At 38.8% G+C, this 25,209-nt stretch overlaps 2 protein-coding genes across 6 annotated transcripts in view; both read right to left on the minus strand.

Moving 5' to 3' along the window:
• Positions 1-3,532: 3,532 nt before the first annotated feature.
• On the minus strand, positions 3,533-11,715 carry LOC146326528 (beta-1,3-galactosyltransferase 2-like). 2 transcript variants are annotated; one of them, XM_084718361.1, is made up of 4 exons: positions 11,543-11,715; positions 7,552-7,663; positions 5,537-5,803; positions 3,533-4,183 (listed from the first exon to the last, which is right to left on the minus strand). In XM_084718361.1, exons 1-4 carry the CDS (start codon positions 11,566-11,568, stop codon positions 3,584-3,586), a joined length of 1,005 nt encoding a protein of 334 aa, XP_084574487.1. In that variant the 5' UTR covers positions 11,569-11,715; the 3' UTR covers positions 3,533-3,583. The 2 variants fall into 2 exon arrangements, with proteins under 2 accessions (XP_084574487.1, XP_084574488.1); XM_084718362.1 differs by having other exon boundaries at positions 7,510-7,663.
• Positions 11,716-17,491: 5,776 nt separating this feature from the next.
• Positions 17,492-25,209, minus strand: part of il1rapl2 (interleukin 1 receptor accessory protein-like 2) — a 490,288-nt gene continuing 482,570 nt past the window's right edge. For 3 of the 4 annotated variants that reach the window (XM_084718821.1, XM_084718820.1, XM_084718819.1), the window contains 6 exons: positions 24,898-25,043; positions 24,657-24,734; positions 24,431-24,547; positions 21,645-21,767; positions 20,115-20,354; positions 17,492-19,641 (listed from right to left, as the gene is read on the minus strand). In XM_084718821.1, the coding sequence (XP_084574947.1) occupies positions 19,543-19,641; positions 20,115-20,354; positions 21,645-21,767; positions 24,431-24,547; positions 24,657-24,734; positions 24,898-25,043 (803 nt within the window). In that variant the 3' untranslated portion in view covers positions 17,492-19,542. Of the gene's footprint in view, positions 19,642-19,900; positions 19,932-20,114; positions 20,355-21,644; positions 21,768-24,430; positions 24,548-24,656; positions 24,735-24,897; positions 25,044-25,209 lie in introns of all 4 variants that reach the window. The other variant, XM_084718822.1, reaches the window with a different exon arrangement.

Raw genomic sequence — 25,209 nt, forward strand, 5'->3', positions numbered from 1 at the left:
TCATTCTCTGGACAGTGAATATTTGCACCAGATTTCATGGAGAGACAGAGGTCGAGACATTGTACACAAAACTCAGTCAGAGGAGTCCCAGTCACTCCTGAGGCTAACATAGTTTCTTAGATACAACTACCTAAGGTTATTGCAGTCTGTTCCAACAGTACTGCAATAGACATTTCAGGAAGGTTAAAAACTGCAGTCTAACTATTTTAAACAATAAAGGTAGACTAAATATAACACCTCTCAGTATTGCATAATACAATTCAACAGCCCCATGAACTGCAGCTTCCAAAATTATCATAAAGTGGAATTTCTGAGTAATAATCTGAGTGTATTTTTAATTTGTTTTGTTGAAGCCTACTTGCAAAAATACATTTGTGTACACTAGACAACTGCATAGAAATCTAAGGCATTTATTACTTCAAAAATCTTCACTTGCACTATACTGTTACTATATGCTCCTCAGGAAGAGAAGTACTGTATATTTACGCAGAATGTCATGTTATTGAAGATAAAAACCACAGGGTATGCAGCTGTTGGTTAGGCTACTGGTACTCTCAGGAAATCAACATCTCACTGCATTATTAAGTCCTTGTTAACTTTAGTTGAAACTTTAAACAAGAACAACAGTTTATCGTACTTAAATATGTGGAAATGATTTTTTTGTTGTTGTTCCAAATGCATGTTGTTTGTTGATTAAAAAACTAAAACAATTGCCTCTGTATGTATACTGTGAATATTCCGGCTGCAACTAGTCAACAAAACAGCTGACAGCTATGCATCTACAGTCTACTATGATGGTCCACTGAATGATAGCAGACGTAGCAGGGTGTAGTTGATGCAGATGGGACAAGGTTTAGAAACTACAACTGTTGTTTTGCAGCACACTGTGAGTTTCCTGGTCGGGTGCTTTCACACCCACTCTCAATTGGAGCAGTACTGTATAGCTGACCTCTTCCTCTTCTAAGTTTCTGTGGTGAAATCTTCTCATGCACATTTTGTGCTTATCATATCTCAGAAAAATAGTCTTGTATCTTCATGCCATTAAAGTTACTTTGAGAATACAATACTGAGGACATACAGGGGCATTTATTACAAACATTCATCATCTCACAGTGTGGAAACCAAGCAAGGTGGGTTACTTTCTGTAGCTGCAAAGCTACTTAATACATTCTTTTGAACGGCCACAAGAGCAATTTTAAAAACTGCTCTCCGTCCTACAATCTATAAATTATAGAGTGCTTTAGGGATGATGTTTTTTGGAGACCGACCCAGAAGTTAGCATCATTCTGTATCCATCCACAAGAGGATTTTTCCCCTGGATTTTGGATTAGTGCAGAAGATAAACTCTGTGGCAAACAAATATTCATGATGCTTATGTTTTGTTTGGCAAGATGATCTTCACAAAGGAACACCCCTTTTATGATTTTTGAAATGTAAATGCATTAAGATAAAAATGATAACACTACAGTCACATGACTTCAAGCCTCAACCACAAGCGAGTTAGACACATCTTTCAGCAGGCCTGTGCAGCTCGTGTTTCAGCTGCATCTGATGTGCGTAAACACAACTTTGAAGCCTAGTTGGAGCAGAGACAGAGAGCTCATTCTGCTCCGGTCTGAAATCCTGCAGACTCTCCCTTCACTTCACCCAGCAGCTGGGAAACAAGGCACAGGAACTTCTTGTACTTATTCTGTAGTGTTTATTTGTGGGCATACTGAACATTTACTGCCACTGGACAAGTTTGCTGCTAAACTTTAATCCCTCCGCTCTGATCGCAAACACCTCTCTGCCTATTGGCTCAAACACACCCACTATGCATGCACGTGCACACACACACACACACACACACACACACACACACACACACACTTATGCTGCAATAATGTAGATCAGAAAAACGTTCAAATATTAGCTACACTAATCAGTACAAAGGAATTCATAAACAAAAAGAATAGTACTGTGGTTCACCACAAATTTTCAGTATGACATGATAAAAGATTCAAGTGTTCACACATATCCTAAGGTAGAAAGAAATTAAACTATATATTTTTTTCCATTACAGCTCAAATGTTTTATCAAACTTAGTTATTATATTAAATAGTCTATTAAATAATAAATCTGATGGAACAAGATAGATCATATATAGACATATATTCTAGACAAGGGGCAAGTGACACGATGACGTTTAATGCCCCCAACAAACTCTAAAGTGTTATTTAGCTGTTTGTTAGCATTCGCCATTTTGAGACATGAAAAAACTTCCAAATTTACAAGGGGTTGTTTGCTGATGTATTTTATGTCATGGAACAAAAAGTGTAAATCTCTTCAAGGACCAGTGTCTAGAAGTTAGGGGCATCTAGCAGCGAGCTGCCCTCTCACTTCTCACTCTGCCTTTCCAAGCCTGTAGGAGAAAATAAGGTTGCTATGAAACTTGTGCAAAAAGAAATGCACTATCTAGAGCCAGAGTTTTGTTTGTCCATTCTGGGCTACCGTAGAAACATTGCGATCCAACATGGTGGACGTCATGGAAGAAGACCTGTGCCCTCTGCAAATACAAACGGGTAAGGGTAAGACTAAGGTAACAGAAAACGTTTCTTATTTTCAGCCGATTTAATACTAGGGGTGGGTAAAAATATCAAATAAAATCGATGCATTGAAATTATCCACCCCCTAATTCAATATCGATTAAGCAAACCCTCTGAATCGATTCACCTCCTGGCCATTGGAGGCGCTGTGCGCAACATCTTTGTGTGATTCGCGTTTTAAGGACGGAGGCTGCACGCGACCAAACAACAACATGTCTGCAAACTACCGCCAAGCTCTGTCCGCACACAGAAGATAACAGAGTCCGTGGCCGTCTTCATTTGCAAGGACCTTCGACCGTACAGTGTTGTGGAAAATGAAGGTTTTAAGAAGATGGTACACACACTTGAACCACGATACGCTATACCAACACGAAAACACATGACAGAGGTCGCCATCCCGAAGCTGTACACAGAGGTGAAGACAGAGGTTTATATGCACAAGTGAGCTATTATGGTGCTGCTAATGTTTATTTTCAGATGTTTTATTGCCAACAGGTACTCTTAATTATTTGTGTATTTGTACTTCTTACTGAATCGATATTGAAGAATTTAAATCAATATCGAATCGAATCGTGAGGTTCTTAACAATACCCAGCCCTATTTAATGCTAATGAAAACATGCTCTTGAAGAATTTACTCCATTTCTGCCACATTCTGTCAACAAACCCCCGTAAATCTTGAATGCTTGCATCAACCACAGACCTTATTTCAGACATCTAACCAAAAACCCAATTGAAAAAACCACTGACTTTGAGACAAGGGAACAGGAGACACAAGTATGCAAACTAATTTCTGGGATTTTGGACTCATCCCTGCAGCACTCAGTTGACATCTTTACAATCATTTGTGCAATCTTTGCAAATACCTAAATATGAACACATTTTGCTCAGCTTCAAAATGAATATCCATTTTCACAATCTCTGTTTTACTATCAAATGTCCAGACCATACTTAAAATCTAAAAAAATAACATCAAAGCAGTTACTTACAGAGTGGCGTTTAACAGCCACTTTGTGCTTGAGTCTGATATGTCTTCCATACATCTGAAAGCTGTTTAGAGTCCTGTAGTAATATTGCAATGACAGAGGTCCAATAACAGTTGCTTGTTAAAAAAGGTATCGATACCTGAAACAAACCACCATGAGGAGGATCTGTCATTGCGATTCCCAAATGTCTCATACACAGTCCCACGTACACATCCTCAATATAAACAGCTTTAACGTGGCTTGATGCCTCCAGTATCTTCTTGGTTAAATCCATTGAGAATACATAGCCCAACCCCAGGGCATACGGCGGGTACCGAGACTCAGGGAAGGCAGAAACAGGCAGAAACCACTTTGAATTATGGTCTCTAAGAACAGCAGCATTCCTTGCCACCAATCCTGTCATGTAGTGATGTCGGGGGGCTTTCAAAAGCATGTCAACGAGGTTGTGGACATTGAGGAATACGTCCGAGTCGATCTTCATGGCGTAGGACGTGTTGGGGCAATGGGAGCTTAGCCATTCAAACATGACCATGGTTTTGATGGTGAGGTTATTGTAGGTGTCCAAGAAGTTACTCTGGAGAATATCATGATGACTCTGGCTTTCCTGTAACACCTAAAGAAGGAATGACAGGAGACTGGGTTTAAAGCAATAGTTAACAGATTTATCGGCCACTCAGGGAACACTAAGGACATCCAGCTTATACAGAGCAACATTAGCATTCATTTGGAGTTGTGTTTCTGGCCACTTGATGAATCAAGTCCATTATTCACTCTCCTTTTAGCTGATCTGGTGTCTACCAATTCCTAAGGGAAATATTTGGCTCATTAGCACTAAATGCTACACTGTGCTCACCATCTAGTTGCTATCTTTGTCTTTGCACTCGACATGTAGTGTCTCGTTGATTTATCAGAGCCTTTTGACTGAAAGCAGATGCCTGGTGCTGCATACCAGGTTGATGCAACACATTTTCACTCACAAGATGTCAAATATACCAGCTTGGTCAGTTTTTCAAATCCTGATGGTGTAGATGCAGCTCTAGCCCTCTAATGTTCTAGAAGACTTTCATAATAAAGGCACAAAAACTACTTAGAATCGGTAAGATTAGGAAACAAAAATACTTGGGTAGGTTTTGGAAAAGATTATGCTACCTAAGTTTTGTCACTTACATATGGAAGTTATGTGAGTTACTGTAGGTAACGCTAGATAACGTACATTTCTTATTTACGCAGGCGCCAACTACAGGGATGCATTGTGTTAAAGATAGATGTGTGACCTGCCCGAGTTCTGAGTCAAAGCAGGAAATATGCTGTGGTAAAATGGCCATAGACTAATACATTTCATTGGTGTTTGAAAGGACCACAAATAATGTAACTGCATATGCTATATTATTCTTAACATTGACTCTACATGATGAGGTGTAGTGTGCGTTTTGTTGCTCTGATGTGTTAGCAGCCAAGCACACCAAGCGCTTTAATTCATTTGTTAACAAGCACAAAGTGCCATGAATTTAAACACTTCTGACCATTAATGTAGTTGGTACAGTAACCTGTGGCTCTACCATCTAAATTAGACTAACACAACATGATTTTTGCCACCAGCTTCGTGTGAAAAGATGTGTGAAGATGCAGTGTGCTACAGGAGTACCTACAGTGTCATACTTTGAAGCATAAGCGCACTGACCAAGCTGCTCCGACACGTTGGGAGTGAGAATGGGCAGGTTGATGAGGGAATTTTGTTAACCTGACGTCTTGACCCTCTTTTCCTTCTCTGCTCTGATTACCTTGTGAGTTTAATTTTCTCTGAAGCATCTTCTTCATGTTGGTCTATTTATTTTGCAAACGGCAAGAACAGAAACGCACATGAAATTTTTTACCGATGAACTCCCAGAATGATTTTCATCTCTCTTCCTCTCTCTCAGAAATAAAGAAAAAAAAATTCCGGAATTTCAAAAATGAAACAACTCACTTGCTCCTTAAGTTGCCCGGTCCCATCTTCCTCTTTGGACAGTCCCAACAGGAAGTAGTGACTGACCACTTGGCCCAGCACTGTGATTTCTTTGCTCCACGTCTTGCGGATTATGTCACGGGCCTCTCTGTTGTGGGGTGCGACTGGGATCATAAGAACCAAGAATGGGCTTTCCTCCTGACATCTATTGGGTTCATCCAATATGAAATCGTACTGGTGTGGGTATGCCACAATGTATGCTGATGCTTCAGGGTCAGCTGGTGAGACCTGTGAAAGTAGCGTTGCACTTCAGTAGACCTTTTTCATGGCTGCCATTTAAATTGAAATAGTAGGGTAAACACAGGTGACAGCAATGAAGATCCTGTTTCATTTAGTGAAGCATAGCCTTTCAAGTGAGCCAACATGCACAACAGCATTACCCTGACCTTGTTAGAGCTGAATGGAATGGAACCTTAGTATCAAAGCGGTTGCTCGAGTGATCATTTTTCGGATCGGTTTGATTTTAATTAGTTGTTTGATGTTTTAAAAACATGATTTACAGCTGAGCTCTGCTGCTGTGAGGGTGGGAACTCAATACTGTGGTTCCACCGACCCTGGTTCCAAATGATGTCACCAGCAAAAGATGGTAGCACTTGTATCTGTTATATTTTGGCTTAATTTTTGTACTGTGGGGGGGGGAGTGGAGAGGTGCCACCCATCTTTATTTACAGTCATTGGTGTCGCAGACTTCACCACAAACTCTGTTCCCGTTACTTTCATTTCATTCAGTGAGTATACTGCAATAACTAATACAGTAACTGATAGTTATCAGTTTCTTCTCTGTGCATCCAGTTGACAGACAGTTGACAGACAGTGTGTAGGGAGGCAGCTAGCTTTTACCAAAAGAGGAGAAATCTGCCTCCTAGGAACTGGTGTTGTGGTCATATTTATATGTTGTGTGGTCTTAGCTACCTTGCTAATGGTACCCACTGGTCAGCGTAACTCAGGAAACACATGATTTTGGTCAGAGTTCAGGACAACAGCTAGCTTAATGCTAACTGACATTAAGCTAGCTCTTAATGGTCATTTGATACTTCCAAACTGGTTGCTTGTTAGCTCACAATGTCTGTTTCTATATGTGTGAAACAAAATTTTACGCCCCCTTCATATGAAAATAGACATGTCCATTTCGAACGATATATCCCTCAGTACTTCCATGCTTCCTATATGGTGGCATGGATATAATCTCCAATACTTAAGGTTTATCGCTTGAACTATTGGCTACACTGTCCCCCATGTATTCCAGTGATACTGCTCCATTTGGTCCATATTGGTAAGTTTTCAGAAAACAGACACAAATACAGATGAAATGAGCACAGATTACGAAGGCTCTGTTTGAATCTGTATGTGCAGCTAAGGGTTAGAATAAATGAGCCTTTACTTTTGCTGTTGTATAATTAATAAAATGCAACTAACTTTTTGCTGAGTAATATGTAATGAATCATTTTCAACAACATTTTTCAAGTAACTTTCCCAACAGTGCCCAGGATAAATGAGAATATTTGGTCAAGTTACATGTCTCCATTGTAATTCACACATCCAAGAGAAAAATTCTGTCCCTTTGTGCCCTCTTGTGTCTTTCCTGCAAATTTGTATGCAATCGTGCAGCTTCTAAAATTTGTAATGTGCTCTGTGTGAATACACCAATTAAGAAAATCTCCTGTCGGCTTTTTGCACTTTAGTACAGTGAAAAGCAACTTGTTAGCATTTATGTTTGAGTAGCTAATTACAAATCTCATTTTACTGGATGGATTTTAAACAGCTGAAATTCAGCAGACGAATGTTAAACAGTATCTCTTATGAGAAACATTCAAACACACATTTTTATAGTAACAGCAGAAAAATAATACAGATGCATTAATTTGCCTTGGTCATTTGGATAGCTGCCTTTCTTTTAAGACGACATGGACACAGAGGCCAGAAAATATACTTACACTGACAGCTGGAGCTGTCATGTTGTTAGGAGACTGGCTTACCCACGAGGTTGCTGTCCTCGAATCATAGAGTATTAACATTAAAGTTCCAATCATGAGGCACAGCATCAAAAAACACAACCATCGTCGAGCTCTTGTCCATGGAGTCTTTTCACTGCCAAGACAAAAGTGAAAATAGACATCTTTAATGCCCACTCTGCTCATCAGAAGCACTTTACAATCCATTACCGTATTGGAATCAGGAAGCACTTTGCTAATATTGTCTCTTCCTTGCCCAGTAATGATGACGTCCTTCATTAGCCGGGATTTATGTGTAACTGTTTAGAGCACAGGAAGAAGTCTCCATGTAGATTTGCATCCATCAGAAACCACAACCATGAACTGTACTGGACAAAAAAATATGTAGAGAAAAGTGGGATGTGTGTTAACACAACATGAAAACTGATATAAAGGGGAGACTGGGGGTAATAATATTATATTATAATATATAATATAAAAAAATATTTGTCTTTTTTCTTCAGAACTGAGTGAGTACTTAAAATATTAACACTAGCCATCTTTTGATATGAGAAACATGTATATACATACCTCAACATGATCACATTACTGCTGTAGTTTCTATTAATGTTACTTAAGCTATTTTCTTATAGACCCAAATATTTCAAATGTCAGGGATGATATGTATTCAATGCAAAAATCTAATCTGTAGATTTTAATTACTGTTGAATTGAGTTTTTTAAAAAAAATCTACTTATAAATTCAGTGAAATGTTTATTTCCTAAAAGAAAAGTATGTCAACACAGACAAAGAAGCTGCTGGCATTAAGATATCTGATCTTGCTGACATGATACAATCTTTTATGCTTGCTAGCAACAAATATCTTAGCATAGTTTTTTAAAGCTAATTTTAAATAGTAACCAATAAATAAAATTAATGTGTGACTACAGATAAAATACTGTACTTCCAAAAAATAGAGTAGAGATTATATTGCATCATGATATGAAACTAGATATTTTCTTAGATTTTGCATATTGTTCTATGGTGATTAGGCATAAGTGTTGTCTTTTCCTGGTTTTAAAGGCTGCATTACAATAAATTGATGTAATTTTCTGAATTTATCAGGCTGTTTTAGATGTTCTATTATTTGGCTCCACCCACTTAAGCATTATATCCACATTAGTGATGATGTAGTAATACTGCAAGCATGTTTTATCACCTTAGCCACTTTCACCCTTTGGAGTACACAACATCATCAGTCATGACATATATGATCAATAATAATCAATATCAACTAATATGAAACTTGACTATTGTGATAGGTTTCTCAGCTAAATCATCCAGGCCTAAAAATGAGTGTGTCACAATCGTCCCTGGTCTCCCCTAGCCTATTATACTTCACATGCTTCACAGGCGTCTCCACAGACTGTGGACATGTTCTATTTACTACATGAAAGGTCTGCACATTTCCTTCTTCATTTTTGACATCAGTAACGCTATAAGACATGAGCAGTATCATATGAAAAGACTGCCCCAGTGTAGCAAACCCAAATCATTTCACAGCCATGACTCAGATATTCCTCTAGTTTTTAATTCTTTAAACCATTTATTATTAATATTTGAGCACTCTGCTGCTCATTTTCCTGTCACATGACTCTTTCCAGCACGTACGTTATGGTCTGTTGAGTTTGTGGTGAGTCTTTCAACAGATGGACATTCTGCATTTGGTGTAACATAGTCGATTTAGAGTAGAGAGGGTGTCAGGTTTACTTGGCCTGATGTATGCAAACAGCCAATTATTTGCTTTTCATCACTCAGTTGTTGAGTGTTAACATTGTTCTCTTCTTTAACTTGGATCTTTGTCATTACAACAATATTGACACCGATCACTGTGTCACCGTGTATATTTTTTAGTTTGAATGTGCCTGCGAGACATCTCAATTTGCCCCCCAGCCTGTTATGGACTTCCCCATGTTGTTTTTAAAGCCTAGTTTACATGTTTTACCAAGGACATATAGAGACATGTTTATGTCATTGTGAAAAAGATGATCCTCTAGGTGCTTTGATGACATATGAGGGGATATAGAAACCGCTTCTGTTGGTAAACATTATGGTTTTTTGTTTCTAACAATAGCAGTCACTGACTTTGACTGAAAAAGTTGAAAAAGTTAGCATTGACCAATGGGACTAAGCCCCTCCTGCAAACAGCAACTGTCCAGTCATAGAGTAGCAACTGTAACTAGTGCGCCACAGACCTGTCAAGATTTACACAAGAGTTTGGATGGTGTCTTCTTTTTTGTAGTCTTTCAAAAACGTAAAATTCAAGAGCATATGTGTGAGGAATGGATTTAACTTTGTCTTTATCTGCTCTAATGCATGCTGCATATGCTAGCATATCTGGCTAACTAATGTTAGCTTACTAGCTGCAGTAACCTCCAGTGACCTCCTGCAAAACTTGTGTTAGATACCATTGGATTTGCCAAACAGCTTGCTCCCAGTGGTTGGTTGAGAGGGATGATGTGGGCTGGTGCAAAATCAAAGTGGGCCGACAACGATGCATCTCTCTCTGGCTAGCTCTCTTAGGTCTAAACCGGGTCAGCTTAGCTCTTATCCGGGCTGTCTTACTGAGGCCATTGTGGTCCGGCTGGTCTGGCTGGGTGACTGTCTCAAGGGCTGTTGCACTAATCTTGTCCCAGCGTCTGTCGTCTATCATATGTATTGTCATATCTTACCATCGAACCACTGTTTGCTGAGATGTAGCTTTAGCCTCGGTCTATTAGCATTAATGTTATATCATGCACACAGCTGTAAAGTAACTTTACATATTTCGGAGCCTTTTGCAGGACTTTTGTTTTAAAATGTGTCCGATAGGAACATTAAAAAGTCAGCTGGAGACAGACAGCTTACTTTAGCCAGCTATACACATGACATCTGCTGATAAGCTGACAAAATCCACAGTCATCAGCTAGAAATGAGTTTGCTTTTGCTTACTTCTTTGAGGAATCAAAGACCTTGTGTTTCAAGAATTACTCCAAATTTAAATTTTAAATCTGACACAGTTATCAATGTAAATTGCATATGTGCAGTGTGACAATAGAAAGCTTAGTGAAGGGTCAATTAGATGCAATAGTGTCCATCTTTAGGTGGTTTTTGGGGTGAGTTTTGTCATTTTATTTTTCTCATTTAATGGTTGCAAGAGTGACAGGCGCTGCTCGTGATGAACTCAAAGGCACAGTACAAATCCACTGAGCCGGAGGACAAGTGAGAGGAAGACAGCCTGTAGAGCCAGACTGTTTTCACATCTAACGTAGTGAATTTATTTCAACCAACCCAGAGCTACAACAGTGGAAAGACTGACCAAGACATTTTTGGTGAATTTATTTTGCTGCTTCTTTGTCTTATTGTGTTTAACAATAATTGTACTTTTTTGACAGGTGACCGGTATGCAATACAGTTTTGATGAATACTACTTAGATTCTGGCACCCAACAACACAAGATGACATTTTATCATTTCATCATCCAGTTTTTTTTTTTGCCTCCAGCTCATCATGTGACGGAAGTAAAAGGGTCTAAAAAAATTTCTCTGTACCTATGCCTTTATCTGAGCCAGAACATTTTATAAAAGCAAACTTTAAAAATGTGTTTAGAAACCTATTTTGAGTTGTGCTGGTATTACTGTTTGTACTATGTTAATTTCTCTGCTGTGGACACCAGAGAAGAACATTGTACTGACATTACAGTGTAATCAAATACAAAATCTCACTTTCTTTTAGACGTTACAGCTGCATAGTCAGATACATTTGTACACCAGTAATCAAGACATGAGCTCTAATGCTTGTGAGAAGCAGTCTCTACTGCAATCAATATGACTTATGCATTTAAAAGATAGCCAGACATATTTTTTTTTTTACTACATATTTGTTACTTTCACTTTCAAGAACTACATTAAACCTTGGACTGAACTGTGTGATCCTGAAAAAGTCAATACATTGAAAATAAACCAAATTAAATGATGAATTAAAAATCTTGACTTACCATTTGGAAACAGAGCTCTCTGGCATTGTCGAAAGGCAGAGAATGATTTTCAAGCCGACTCTTGTGACTGCTACAGCACACTAACAAACAGCAGGTAAGAATGAGGATGTTGCTGCTGAGCTGCTGCACTGTGGTTTGTGGTGATGTGCGTCAGACAAGTGCATGAGGCCTTCTTCCAGAACACTGGTCTAAAAAAAATATATGGGAAGACACGTGCTGATCAACTATACAACATTTAAATATAAATGCTGGCATTGGATGGTGGTGGAAATGCCTTACATTACCATTTGAAGAGCCTATGCTGACAGTGCTTTACATCAAATTTTACACAACATTCAACAGGCATTCATGACGTTGAGTCATTATTGCAACACTGCTGCATTTACCAGAAAGCACACTGATCCGTTGACACGTTGATAGATACATAGATATATTTCATGTTTTTGTGACTTCTGCAGTAACTTTCTCACGCTTGGAAGGGGAGGGTGAGGCGAGCGGTATTCAGTTGGTTACAACCTACATCTTCACCACCACTTGTCACAATGCCACTAAATAAACCAGAAGAGTGCACTTAATAGGATGCAGATCTCTGCCAAGTAACCCAAAAAGAACATTTGGATGTAACCCCATTTGTAATCACCAACAGTTTGATTAGTAACTGTAATTCCATTACTTTATTTTTTCTTTTTTTGCAGTAGCTGTAATGGCTTACATTTATTTTGTAATTTAATTACATTACAGTTACTCTCCAACATTGCGAGTATCCTATTAACAATTTGTGTGAAATAATTAGTGTATGAATTCTTGAGTTATGGCCCAAAACATGCTATGAGGTCATAGTAACCTTGAACCTAACCCCCAACAGTTTATCCTTGAATCCAAGAGAACATTTTGAATTTTGAAGAAATTCCCTTCAAGCATTTCTGAGATATCATGTTTACAAAAGTGGGATGGACATGAGGTTGCAGTGACCATCTAATCAGTTCATCCTGGAGTCCAGAGGAGACATTTGGGCCAAAATTGAAGACATTCTCTCAAAGTGTTCTACCACATTCACAGACCGAAGATGTTCACATTACCAGTGACACAGCTACAAAAAGGCAAAATGTAGCTGGCTATATTGTCGCCAAGTCACCAAGAAAGTGCTGCTCGTTGATGTCAATAAGCACTTTTGGTTAGAATCAGTGAGCATGGATCATCAAGCTGCATTGTTTTTGTCGATATCAAGGTAAGAAAAAGGGAAGGATTAAATAAATCTGGAAACTAGCTAACAACAAGAGGAAGTGTTTCTGTCATTATTTACACAGCATAGAAAAGGCAAAACAAAGATATATGATTGTCTGACAAAAAAAAAAGCCAGCTCAACTTTTCTCGCGCCTCACGCCCGACACATAGCGACAAGTGACAGACGTCAGTTTCTGGCTTCACGTTGCAGGCTTGCATTGAAAATGAGTCGTGGCCTGATGCTTTGTTGCCAGTAGATTGAACGTACCAATATTGACCTATGACCTTCGACCACCAAAATTTAAACAGTTCATCGTTGAGAGCACCTGTTTATTTGGGCCAAGTTTGTTAACAGTAGAGGCCCTTTAGCATACAGTCATGAACGTGCACACACACAAAAAAATAGGCTAATTGGTCCAGCAGTATGCAAGGTTTGCTGTGGACAAGCTCCAGGCTCGTTGGTCATGTGCACACGCGCGATCGCATGATCCCCTCTGGGCTTACACCTGGTGGAGATAATAATAAAAACATAACCTGACTTCTACGTGGTCAACAAAACACATGGCACATTCCTCAGTGCCATTAACTTAAAAACAACAGTAACTGCACCAAAAGTTGAATTAAATTCAAGACTTCTTGCAAATATTTCACAATAAAAGCATTCCACTGAGGGGAAGAGATTTACCGTATGTTGTTCCCACTACCAGTGGGTTTAAATCTTTCAACGTGAATCAGACAGAGGAAGTGTTGGGTTTGAGGTGACAGCAAAAAGCAGCAGTGAACTAATAGGAAAGCTCTGCAAATGTCAAAACAGAGGGGTTTCTTACATAATATCAATCAGACAGAGGAAGTGTTGGGTTTACATTGACAGCAAGACGCAGCCGTGAACTAAGAAGAAAGAGAAGCAAATGTCAAAACCGGGAGGTCTCTTAAATATATCATAAACTCTAATAGTAAATAATGGCAATAAATAAATTCTACTAGCCTTGCTCTTTCTGTAGGACAGATGAATGAGAATTACAGTGTGTACAGCTGCAGCTGCAGTCAGACTGAATTATGAGAAATAGAATTTGTGTGCCTCTCATGCAGTCATAATTCAAAATGTGTGTTTACATACATATCTGTAATGAATGATGTATAATATGTAAGTTCTATTACTGGGGGTCTCTTTCACATGAAAACAATAATAACAGCAACAATAACAAAGCGTGTTGTTTGATGACATTAGTGGAGTTGTCTTCATTGTTAAACAACTAAAATTGAAGATGAAAATGTATTTGACCTGATTCAGGCAGAAATAATGTTCATGCACCTGGTAATACTAAAGTTTTTGTCATTTGATGTTTAGTCACCTTTGCCAACTGGTGGGAAAGAGACTGTTACCTTGAATAAATTCTGGCTTTTTCAGGCTTTAATTATTGTTATAAACATATAGGATTAATGCAAGTACACAACTCAACAAAATATATAACAAATATCACATTTTAATGCAGAAATATTATAGCTCTAAGTTGTTTTGTATTTAGTCTGTGCACTGAAAAAGAACAGGATCCAGTGCTTCGTTTTGAATGTTGGGTGGGGTGGGGTAATACAATAATACATGTGCCATTTTTGGAGGGGTTTTCTTATTTCTGTTTCTCACGTTTTATATCCGCACTACAACAAAACAGAAATGTAACATCCCTTTATTTGTGCACTTGTGGCATCTGTAACATGACATCTGTGTCATTCTGAGAAGCATTACAGATAAGGCAAAATGTAATCAGCATATATTTCCACTGAAAAACATGATAAATACAGTATTTCTAGGTTCCAAGTAACTTGAGTCATTTCTGGTTCATGAGTAAAACCTGCCATGAGAGTTGTGGTTAGGGAATCTACCTGAAGCACCTATGCAACATCCAGTGTCCATAGTAGGTTTTTCTCTTGCTTCTAACATTTCATGACTTCACACATATATAACTGAAGGTTGATAGGATAGAAGTTCTCCATGCATTAGGTGAGTTTTTTCTTAATGCTAGTGTCAGTGTCAGGTGAGTCATGTTACGCTTGTCACTTCTGTCATTATATTACATATTTTTTATAGCTTTGTTTTTAAATGCACTAAGATTTAAAAACACCAACAGTATCTGCTTATAGCAAAGATGAATGTTTTTAGCCCCACTAGAGACTGACATATCTGAACAAATATTGGATGGATTGCAATTCAAATTTCATCGTCTCCAGATGAGGACTTTGGTGATGCCCTGACTTTTCCTTTAGCGCCATCATCATGTCATAGCTTCAGTTTGCCTAATACATTAGCAAAGTACCAAAGACACGAATAACATTCCCATCAGCCTCAGCTGTTCTTTGTTTTGTGCTAATAAACAAATGAGCGCATGTTAAGAAGCTAAACTAAGATGGTGAACAGGGAAAACATTTTACCTGCTAAACATCAGCATGTTAAAATGGTCATTTTATTGTCTTTAGCATGTCAACATGCTAACATTGCTATTTATTTCAAAGCACCTCTGTGCATAAGTACAGCTTCAGAGCTGCAGACTCTTAGCGTTGTTTAACCGCTCTCAGAACTAACACGTTTGGGGATTTTTCATTCTGTATCTCAAATGCAACATTTTCTCTGACTGTGCAGTGAGTAAAATATTACACGAGGTGAGCATCGCGCAACGTACAGCACCTCCTAGTGCACAATACTCACTATACTACTTTTTATTATTGTGTATTTATTTGCAGATTGCCAACCGCATTTTCATTTATTCTGTCCAATGACAAGTGACAAGTCCCATGTTTACAATTACCATCACAGAGTTTGTGAAGATCAACCGAAACTGCAGATTGCTTCAAAACTTCGGTGGAATGGAAACCAACCAACCACAACCTCAATTTTCTATTGTATAGGGAAGGCACACTAGACGCTGAGGTCTCATGACATCCATGAGGCCTGCGGCCATGAACTTTTGAACCATGATGTCGGCAGTTTTACCTTCCTTAGATTGTGCTATATGACAAGCAGTCTAGAAACCCCCCATTAGTGGAAATTTATCTTTGCTACATACATTTTTTTCTCATTGAATAGAGAAAAAAATCTCATCGTGTATAGAAGGCCACAATTGTAATAAAAGAGGAAACTATTCTCAGAAATAAAGACACTTAACATAAATTCTGCAACACCCTGGCTCAACTAATTATGAGGTTTTGTAGAATGTGCACACCGAAATAAACTTCACACTAAAGTGTTTTAGACTGCCATCTTCATGTGTTACATAAGACTGAAGAGAAGTTAGCATGAGGTCAGATTAAAGAGCTGGACAGAGGTTTGCACGGTGCCAAAACCCCGTACCAACCTGAGGTCTGAGGTTTCTGACCACTGTGAAACAAGAGAGGATGTTAAGTTTGGCAGTATAATAAAGCAGCTTGTTAAACGTCCCTGTTCTTCCAACTATGACGCCGTAACCTTCTAGAGTCATTTCGGGAGGCGCCCCTCTTGCATCATGTTTATGTCTGCTGTCAAAGTCAGGTGATGTAGTACTAAGAGTGAGAAAGTCCACAGGAGGTGGGGTGGATGGATGGGTCAAACAAACACAGGACTATTGTGTCCCATGTGAAAACGAAAGTCAACACTGACTTCTTTCTAACCCACATAACATACAAATGACAACTTACATAACAACTGTATGTTTTAACCTAAACAATGATCTTTTCCTAAACATAACTAAGTTATTTGTACCTTTATTTTGAAAGTCTGCCTAGATGGTGCATAGTTGTTATTGCTAACTTGACCATGGACTGCAAAACTAACACTAAAGGGGTACATACAGTGTCATAGTTTGAAGTGTGGGGTCACTGACCAAGCTGCCATAATAGACGAGTTGGGAGTAAAAACCTGTTGTTAATTCATAATAGTTTCAATACTTAGTTTAGAATGTAACTTAAACTTAATAATGTGCTTAACAAGTTAAGGGAGGCAGGTCTGAGCTCAGCAACAGACCGGAAACAGGAAAAGAGAAATGGTTAAAGCTCATAACTCCCTAAAACAACAAACTGTATTTTTTGTTTGTCTTAGAACTAAACAAGCCAGATACAATGTGTTAATTGGTGAGTTTTAGACGAGGTGGTAGGCACACTTTTGAGCTTTGAGCAGCCAGAGAGCCCGGCGAACTGTTTCTCCTGTTTTTCATCTTGAAAACTAATTGCTGAAAGAGCAAAAATTAATTGTTTCAACGGCTGTGTTTTTAAGTGTTGTAATAATGTTACGTTACTATTCCATTTTCCTGATGCCTTTTTAGCACAGCATTATTTGTCACTTTATTATTAGCCCACACACTGTGTAGTGCTTAATAAATACTGACTTGGTTTACTGAAATTCCTTGTAAGTCTAAATTTTAAATATCCTCTTGTATTCATTTTTGTTCACTGCAGCTTTTTGCAATCCACGCTGAAAATCCAACTGACTGTACAGTTCAGTTCATCTGAGATTAGCTCAGCAGAGTTATTAGGAAATCCACATGACTGTGGGAGATCAGGAAATGGGCTGGAAGTCACAAATAAATGCTGTTCCTTGGAAGGGTGTGGGGGGTGCAGGGCTCATGAGTAAGTTGACAGTTGAAAGAAAAGGATGAGGAAGTAGCTCGCAGAAAATCTGTGAAAATTAAAACAGACGAGGAGCGTGAAGAGGACGTGAAGAGGGAAAGGAGAAATAACCGTTGGGTCAGACGACAGGCATCCAAAATGTATAAAACAACTCATATGATTTTTTATTTCCTCTCAATTAAATTATTTCAACCAATATATCCAAAGAATAGTCAAAGAAATCAGCAGAAATCAAAAGACAACCACTATACTGTATATTGCCATTGAATATAACAACTCAAATAATTAATTATTGTATCAAACAATCTCAAATATCCAGAATTCATTGGTTCTAATAAGACAATGACAGTACCTTTGTGTAAATTCAAAACATTATTCACTTTGCTTAAATATTATGGTAATAATCTTGGTTTCTTAAAGCTCACAAAAAAAGAATGTGGTCTGGTTCAGCTTGGAGTCCGGCTTTGTCCGCAGTGAAGGCCCGCCTTTGGCTGACTGGTGGTGGTCTCAGTTCTAAAACATCAGTCCATTAGCAGGGTTGCACCGCCATGAGCATCCATCCACCCACCCACCCATCCATCAACTCACTCACAGATGAAAAGAGGAACAGAATGAAAGCAACGAAGGGGCTCGGGGATCTCTCACATGTAACGTGGGTGTTAACAGAAACTGTAGGGAACAAATCACCGTCATGTATAGGTCTATGTGTAAGTTATGGAAGCTGTACAGAGATTATTGTAACAAACAAACATTAAAAAACAATGCCTGGGTGGCAAAAACTCTCACCGACCTTCTAGAAGGATATAAATAAAACGAAAAGAAAAATAAATAATAAAAATGTTTTTGGAGGGACACCTCCTATTTTTCCCTTTATCAGTTTTTATCATTACTTCATGGCTGGACAGAAAACAAACATACCGTATCAACAGAAGACGTTTATTCTCCTCCATATTAAAGGAGGCTGCGAGAAATGATTGTGTCATTTACTCTTTTATCTATGTTTATTTGATTATTATTATTATTTTTTTATCTAAATGGGTGGTCATGCAAATAGAAAAAGCCAAGTCCTTGATGCTTTTAGCTTGATGGTAAAAGTTAGTAGTTGGTAACCTCTTGGCCAGTTCACCTCTTGATGAGTTGGCTAGTTGCTGATTACTGGGTTACAAGGTGAGGAAATGGCTGGTTTTCAGTCTCATGGTGCCTTTTAGCATCATGCTAGCTCAAGAAGTAGCTAGCCTTTTCGTTAGCTAGATATGTTTCCATATACGCCAGCTAACTGTGCTCTCTCAGTACTTAAGTTTACTTTATCTTGATATTCTTGCTGGAATCCATTACTTCTAAGTCAACCATTTTACCCTCTAAGAGCCAAACCTGCTAGCTCGCTAGCTAGTCAGGAATTGTATTTGAAGAGGTTGACTTGTTGTTTTTAAGGTGGACTGGTATTCCAAAATCATTGCTTGAAGTCTGCCTTGTTTACTGAGGAGCCACCAAGTCAACAGGTAGATCGCTAAAAAGAGAGCTCACATCGACTGGCATTCTGAGATTACGCTACTTTTGTTTTTCAGTCGACCGTTATTTCCAAGTACTTAAGAAGCTGACACATCAACTGATTTTCCAGGCACACAGCTGGTGTGCGAACAGACTGCGATTACTTGCTGTTTTTGTGCTCCGAGATCCAACTTGGTAGCTTGTTTGACAGATGGAGTGCTCCTGTCTGTGGATACCTACTCTGTTTAAGTATCCTGGACCTTTTCATCGACGTCCACACTTGTCTACGAACTCTCCACACCACTCAAATGTCTCTGACCAGTCACATTGTATAATAGGGCTCCTTCCCAATGGTCGTGGCTACAAATCTTACAGTTTATAGCAGTCTGTAATCAGTTGGTGAGTCCAAAACCAGTGTACAATCAGTTCTGTAATCGGAAATCCATCTGTCTGTAAGCAGTCTGCAGCCATTGTGAATCCAAGGCTTGTACAGTCTTTGAGCAGTCCTTTGTTCACAACATGGGATGAAGCGGTCCACGGGCAGTCCCTCCCGGAAACCAAGGCTGTACACAGTCCAACCCCCCCCCACCCCCCAATGAAAACCAGTTGATCAACCAGTCTACCTCATGTCCAAAGCCAGTGTAAAAGCAGTCTGTAAACCGGTCTGGAATCCAGCACCAGTTAAAGCAGTCCCTCTACCAGATGTCAGAGCTTAGTTCTCTGCTGGTGAGTGGTACGAAGGTGCTGTTCAGGTGGAGCTCTGGCTTCTTCCCAAGCGTACTGCTCTGGGGCACCTGGGAAAAAAACACGGCACAATAGGGATGAGCAGGAATCTCCCCAATACGTCACACCTCCTAGCAAAAATATACAATTAAAAAAGCAAAAACAGCAGCTGCATTCTATAAAATATACTGTTCTATTGCATGCCAATAGTGCACCATGCCTCCTATATGACAACTATACTGCATAAGACAGCTGTTTCCCATGAATATTGTAGATTGGATAAAATGAAGATATTATTTTCTTTCTACATTTCCTTTTATCCAAACAGACCTCTTGTTCCCCAGTGAACTGCTCTGAACCCCTGGGGAGAAAAGAGGGTTTTTATTTAATTTAATATGTTTAAACTCCAAGAACATGCACATTAAAAAGAAACAATAACAAGAAAAGGATACACTGTGTAGATGTTGGATGCTAGAAACTAATAAGGAACTGCAAAGAAAGGCAAAAAAGAAGACAAAAAAAGTGGCCCTGTCTTTTCTCCCACCTGTCCATTCAGCAGTGTCATTGGGATGTTGCAGTAGACGTGGCGTCCTCCGGGGCCCAGAGTGGAGAACTGCACGGTGGAGGGAGGTGGGAGGGGAGGCGACAGGGAGGAAGGCTGTGTGGGGAGCTGGAACTCGTAGCTGCGGCAGAAATGTCTCATTTGGGCCGCTGTAGCAGTGTGACCGCCTCCCAGCGGCAAGGTCATCTGGTTGTAGTCGGGGATCTCTGTCGCCAAGGCAACCTGTTTTGAGAAACATGACTTCCCGTTAACTTTTATCACCTCAAGTATTCTTACAAATGGCCGTTAAACCTCACAAGTTATTAATGCTGACACTCTGAAGACATTTTCATATTTCACGCATTTGTGAAGACAAACCACAAAAACATTTCAGACACATATTCAGATGCACATCAGATAAGATGAGGTTTTTGGTGGGCGGGGTTGTTTTCAGATTGGTTTCCAATGCTGATAGCATCACTGCTGTGCAACATGCAGTCACGTAATGCAATCAAAATGAAGGCCAAGCTAGCTTGGGTTGGCTGATTGTGGCCGCTGTGATCCCATTGCAAGATGGTCTCTAGTTTATTATGTATTTGGTTCACTAGCCCTTACAACTTTTACTTTCACCTTAGTGCTTAAGCAAAAAGTACTAAGGTACTAAAGTAAAAGTAAAGTTAATTTACTTAGTACTTTTACTCCAGTACTTTATGTAGGGATTTTTACTTGTAATGAAGTATTTTTACATTGTGGTATTAATGCTTTTTTTTGTACTTTTTCCATCACTGCAGGTCATAAAATCTAATGGGTCACCAAATATGATATAACACCATCATCACTGATACTGTGACTTATTCTGCTGAGTCAGTGAATTCAGTTTGTTTTAATTTTCCTTGTAACTTTTGACAATGACAGTCAATAAAAAAAATGATTCTGAACTGTAATGTTAACGTTTTAAGTAATACACAGTGTTAACTGACGTGTTAACAAGCTGGCACGCTTTCCATTATAAACAGGTTGGGATTTGATTTGATAGGTTACATTTCTTTCTCGCTCAAAACTATCATCCATTGTACATATCGATGTTTAAGAGGGAAAAGAAGATAATGCACTTAAATGGTCTTTGGTCTCAAAAAAGCAAAAAACAAAAAATAAAAACAACAACAGCAACAACAAAAAACCCCACCACCTTTGGATCTACAGGATTCACATGAATGATGAGACGAATTTTGTCAAAAAGTGACTAGTTTGAAGGTATGGCAGTGGAATATATTTGAGCTTGAGACTGACTACAGATCTTTCTGTAATACTTGCATGACTGTGCATGCATCTGGCATGTAAAAGATCTTGCTCCGGTGCCCATTAAAGCTACCTGGTTTCAGCATGAGTAACTTCAATTCAAGAGTGAATACAAATGTAGACCCAAGTCTTTTTGAGGTGCTGGCACTGACAGTGATGCTCAAAGATGAAAGAAATTAAAAAAAAAAAGCACAACATACATCAGTTAGAAGTCATATATGTACAAAAGCTGACCTGATGATGTCCGTGCCGACTCTCGTTAGGGGGCGCCAGGGAGGCGGAGGTGGTTGTCATGGCAATGGTGGAGACGGTGGTCTGTAGGTCACCGAAGAGGCCCTGCTCACCAGAGTCCATCACCTGTTACCATAGAGACACATTTTTTTCTTTCACTGTGCAGATGTGAGGAGAAATTTTATTATAATGTAGATATTTCCATAGTATACCAAGATATCGGAATACATATGTTATGGTAAAGGATAAAATTAGTGATATTCTATCTTTTTTTTTTTTTATTTATATCTTCAGTATGAGTATGGGCTCTTGGCTGAGTACCACTGACAGGATATGGACAGTCAAACAGTAAAAGAGTAATGAGTAACACATTTTATATCTGGGATTTATTGACAGCCAAATATAGATATATGTATATATGCATATGTATATAGAATACTTTATAGCCTTTTATTTTAACTGGATTAAGTTAAAAACTGGTATGTTGTGAAAAGTATGTGTGTAGAAATAAGAAGTAACACTGACCTCATTTGCTCACTAAAGGCAGAGGTTTTTAAAGTACAAAAAGGGTGAAAACACAGCCCTCATTTGTTTCCTTTGGTCTGAATAATTTTGCAAAAGTTCACTTTGTTGCATTTATGTATTTAGTTCATTTAGGCGGACAATGTCCGGTTCTGAGTGAAGTAGGACAGCCAAACAAAAGTCACATGGATTCAGGCAGTTCATTAAAAAGTCATCCTCTAACGTCGTAGAGGTTTCTGTTGACGGTGGCGAGGTGAGGTCAAAACACACCTGATTACCATTCACTGTTCGTTGCTGAACGTGATGGATGGCTTGTATCATTCGGCATTCCTGTGCAATTTTTCAAGTTAGTTAGTTTTCAGGTTAGGAAGTGTGTTCCTTGGCCCAGACACTGAAGAGGCATTTCAGCTCCTCTTGTCTTCATTGTCTTCCATCAAGCACTTCAAGCATGAATAACTGCAGAATGTCAGATGTCAGTGTCTATCTACTTAAACTCATGAAGGCTTGAAATCTGGGGTCCTCGTCTCAGTTTGAAACTGTTCTCCACAGAAAACTTGGTGATCCATTTTCAAGTCGGCTCTAAATTGTTTTATTCTTCTGTGTTTATGATTTACGAACAGATGAAAACCAGAGGTGCTGCCTCGTGGTCGTATCCACCAACCAGTGAAGCTCCAGTTTACATCCATGTTTGACCAGACTCATTTAATATGTGTAGTGATACTTTTGAAGGACTTTAATAAAAGGTATGAAGTGTGTTTAGTGTATTTTTGTCAAAATGGAAGTTCTCACGATATTGACGTGTGATTCAAATGAATTTCCTTATGACGTTTTGTCATAATTAGCATATCATTTTTTTCAAAGTGACCTTTGATCACCAAACTCTAATCACTTCATCCTTGCGTCCAAGTGGACGTCCATGCCAAATTTTAAGAAATTCTGTCAAGGCATTCTTGACAAGAATTGGACATTCGAATGCACGAACCGCTGGAAAACATACTGCCTCTGTCCATGGCTATAAAGCATTAAAAATTTTCACCCGGATAATCTTTCTATGTTACCTTTATTTTACCCGTGAATACAGATGAAAAAAAATGTTTTGGCAAGTGAAGAGAAGAGGCTGTAGTGCACCACTGCCTCATGTTCTAAACAGGACCAAAAGCATTAATGTTTTCTTTCAGGTGAGTTTCAATTTCCCCATGAACTCTAAACACAATGTACACACATTTTGTGTTAGCAAAATTATGCAGCATTAATTTCTACACGTCTTCATTGCCTCTGACTTTTTAGCACAGATTTTTATAAAAAGATTCTAGCCAAAAAGGAAGTAAAAAAGTATCTTAGAAAAATGACCCTGGCAATTTTTTCACCTTGCAAGATTTAAGAAAAAAATATTAAGCAAGGAGAGGAAACAATTTAGATCAGATTTGAGATGGATCACTAGATTTTTTTTGGACTGGTCTGCTCTGATGAATAAAACTAAAGCAGGAAACATTACAAAGGTCGACTGAACTGTTCCATATATAAAGAATATGCTTCAATTGTAATTCTTTCACTGTTATAAAACCATACAACAATGAAAATCACAAAATAAGTTGCTAAATAAGACCTCCACAACCCCCAGAACTGTCACTCTTCATGTGATAATCTTATATTATCACTATCCAAATAATGTGACATGAAATGTTCAGACACTGAAGCACATTAGGACGATACCATCCCATCTGTTCCAGTTATATAGTTCACTCTGTATGTGACTCTCCATGATTAGTCTCTAGTACCAAGCAGCATGACAACGTCTGTTTGCTAATCAGGGCACACACCACCTGAGGTGTTAACACATGGTAAACACATACACATTTTTCCCCACTGTGATTCCCATTTTCATACATTACCTGTATTTAGCAGACATTTTAAAGGCCATCTGGCTGTTGTGAATGTATGCAACCCCGGGGGAGTGTACATAAACATGCAGAGTAAATGTGCACCACAGTTTTTTTTTTTTTTTTCCTGAGCTGCTGGACATGGAGACAATGTTTGTCTGCCTTTACACCTGTAGCACCACATATGACCCATGAGTAGTTTCTTTAAGACATGCAAATTCATCTTTTTTCTAAAGGATTTTATGTCAGAAAAAGTATGATTATATTTTCCTTCTATAGTATTCCTTTTGGCATCTATCTTTTTTGTGGTTTTGCTCGTACAGACAGTGCCAGCGTGCACACAATTATAGAAAAAATAGTTTTAGACTTTTGTAAATGGCAGTGTACCTGGCGTCTGGACAACGTCTCTCTGCGTTTAGCAGGCATCTCATAGACGACCTGTTTCCAAAACTTAGACGACAGCTCGTTGCTCTTAGGACCCCTCCACTTGATGATGGATAAAACCTGCAGAGAAGAAAAGAGATTTTTTAATTATCGTATTGCTTTCATCTCCTGCTGTGTAATGACACCCTTCTTCCCCTCCTCTCCTCTTTTCATCCCTCTCTGTGTGTACCTTGATTGTATGTTTAAGTGCTTCCACTTCTTGGTAGTTGATGACATTTTTCAGGTCTGCACACTCTATCATGATCACCTGGACGCACAGAAACAAGAAGGTAGAGTTGTTTGAAAAGAGAGAAAGTACTTCAAAACTTTCTTGAGCATGTAATCATGTCATCAAGCCACAAAAAGTTAATCACACATTTCTGCTTATTTCATCTGAGTGTTGAATTTTCTGTTTGCTTCCCCAATCATACCTTGATCTCGCCGGTAACCAGCATGGAGTGGAGGCGTGTCTCTATCTGGAAGATGCTCCACCCTCTTTTAGCGACAAACTCAGGGGTCAAAACGATGATCAGACGTCTGCTCTGTTCCACACTACGAGCCAAGTCCTCAATGTAAGCTGCAAGAGACAGACGGGGGAAAAATAAAGGAGGGCGTTAGATACAGGGTGACAAATTAAATTTTTAAAGCATTAAATAAAATAAACAGTTCTAACAGGAAACTATGGAAAATTAGTGTGTCTTTGTTATTGTCAGTAATGCTTTTTTTTTCAGTTTTGTCAAGAT

The sequence above is a fragment of the Lutjanus erythropterus genome, chromosome 5 (genome assembly GCF_056507025.1).
Source record: "Lutjanus erythropterus isolate fLutEry1 chromosome 5, fLutEry1.hap2, whole genome shotgun sequence".
Lineage (NCBI taxonomy): Eukaryota > Metazoa > Chordata > Actinopteri > Lutjaniformes > Lutjanidae > Lutjanus > Lutjanus erythropterus.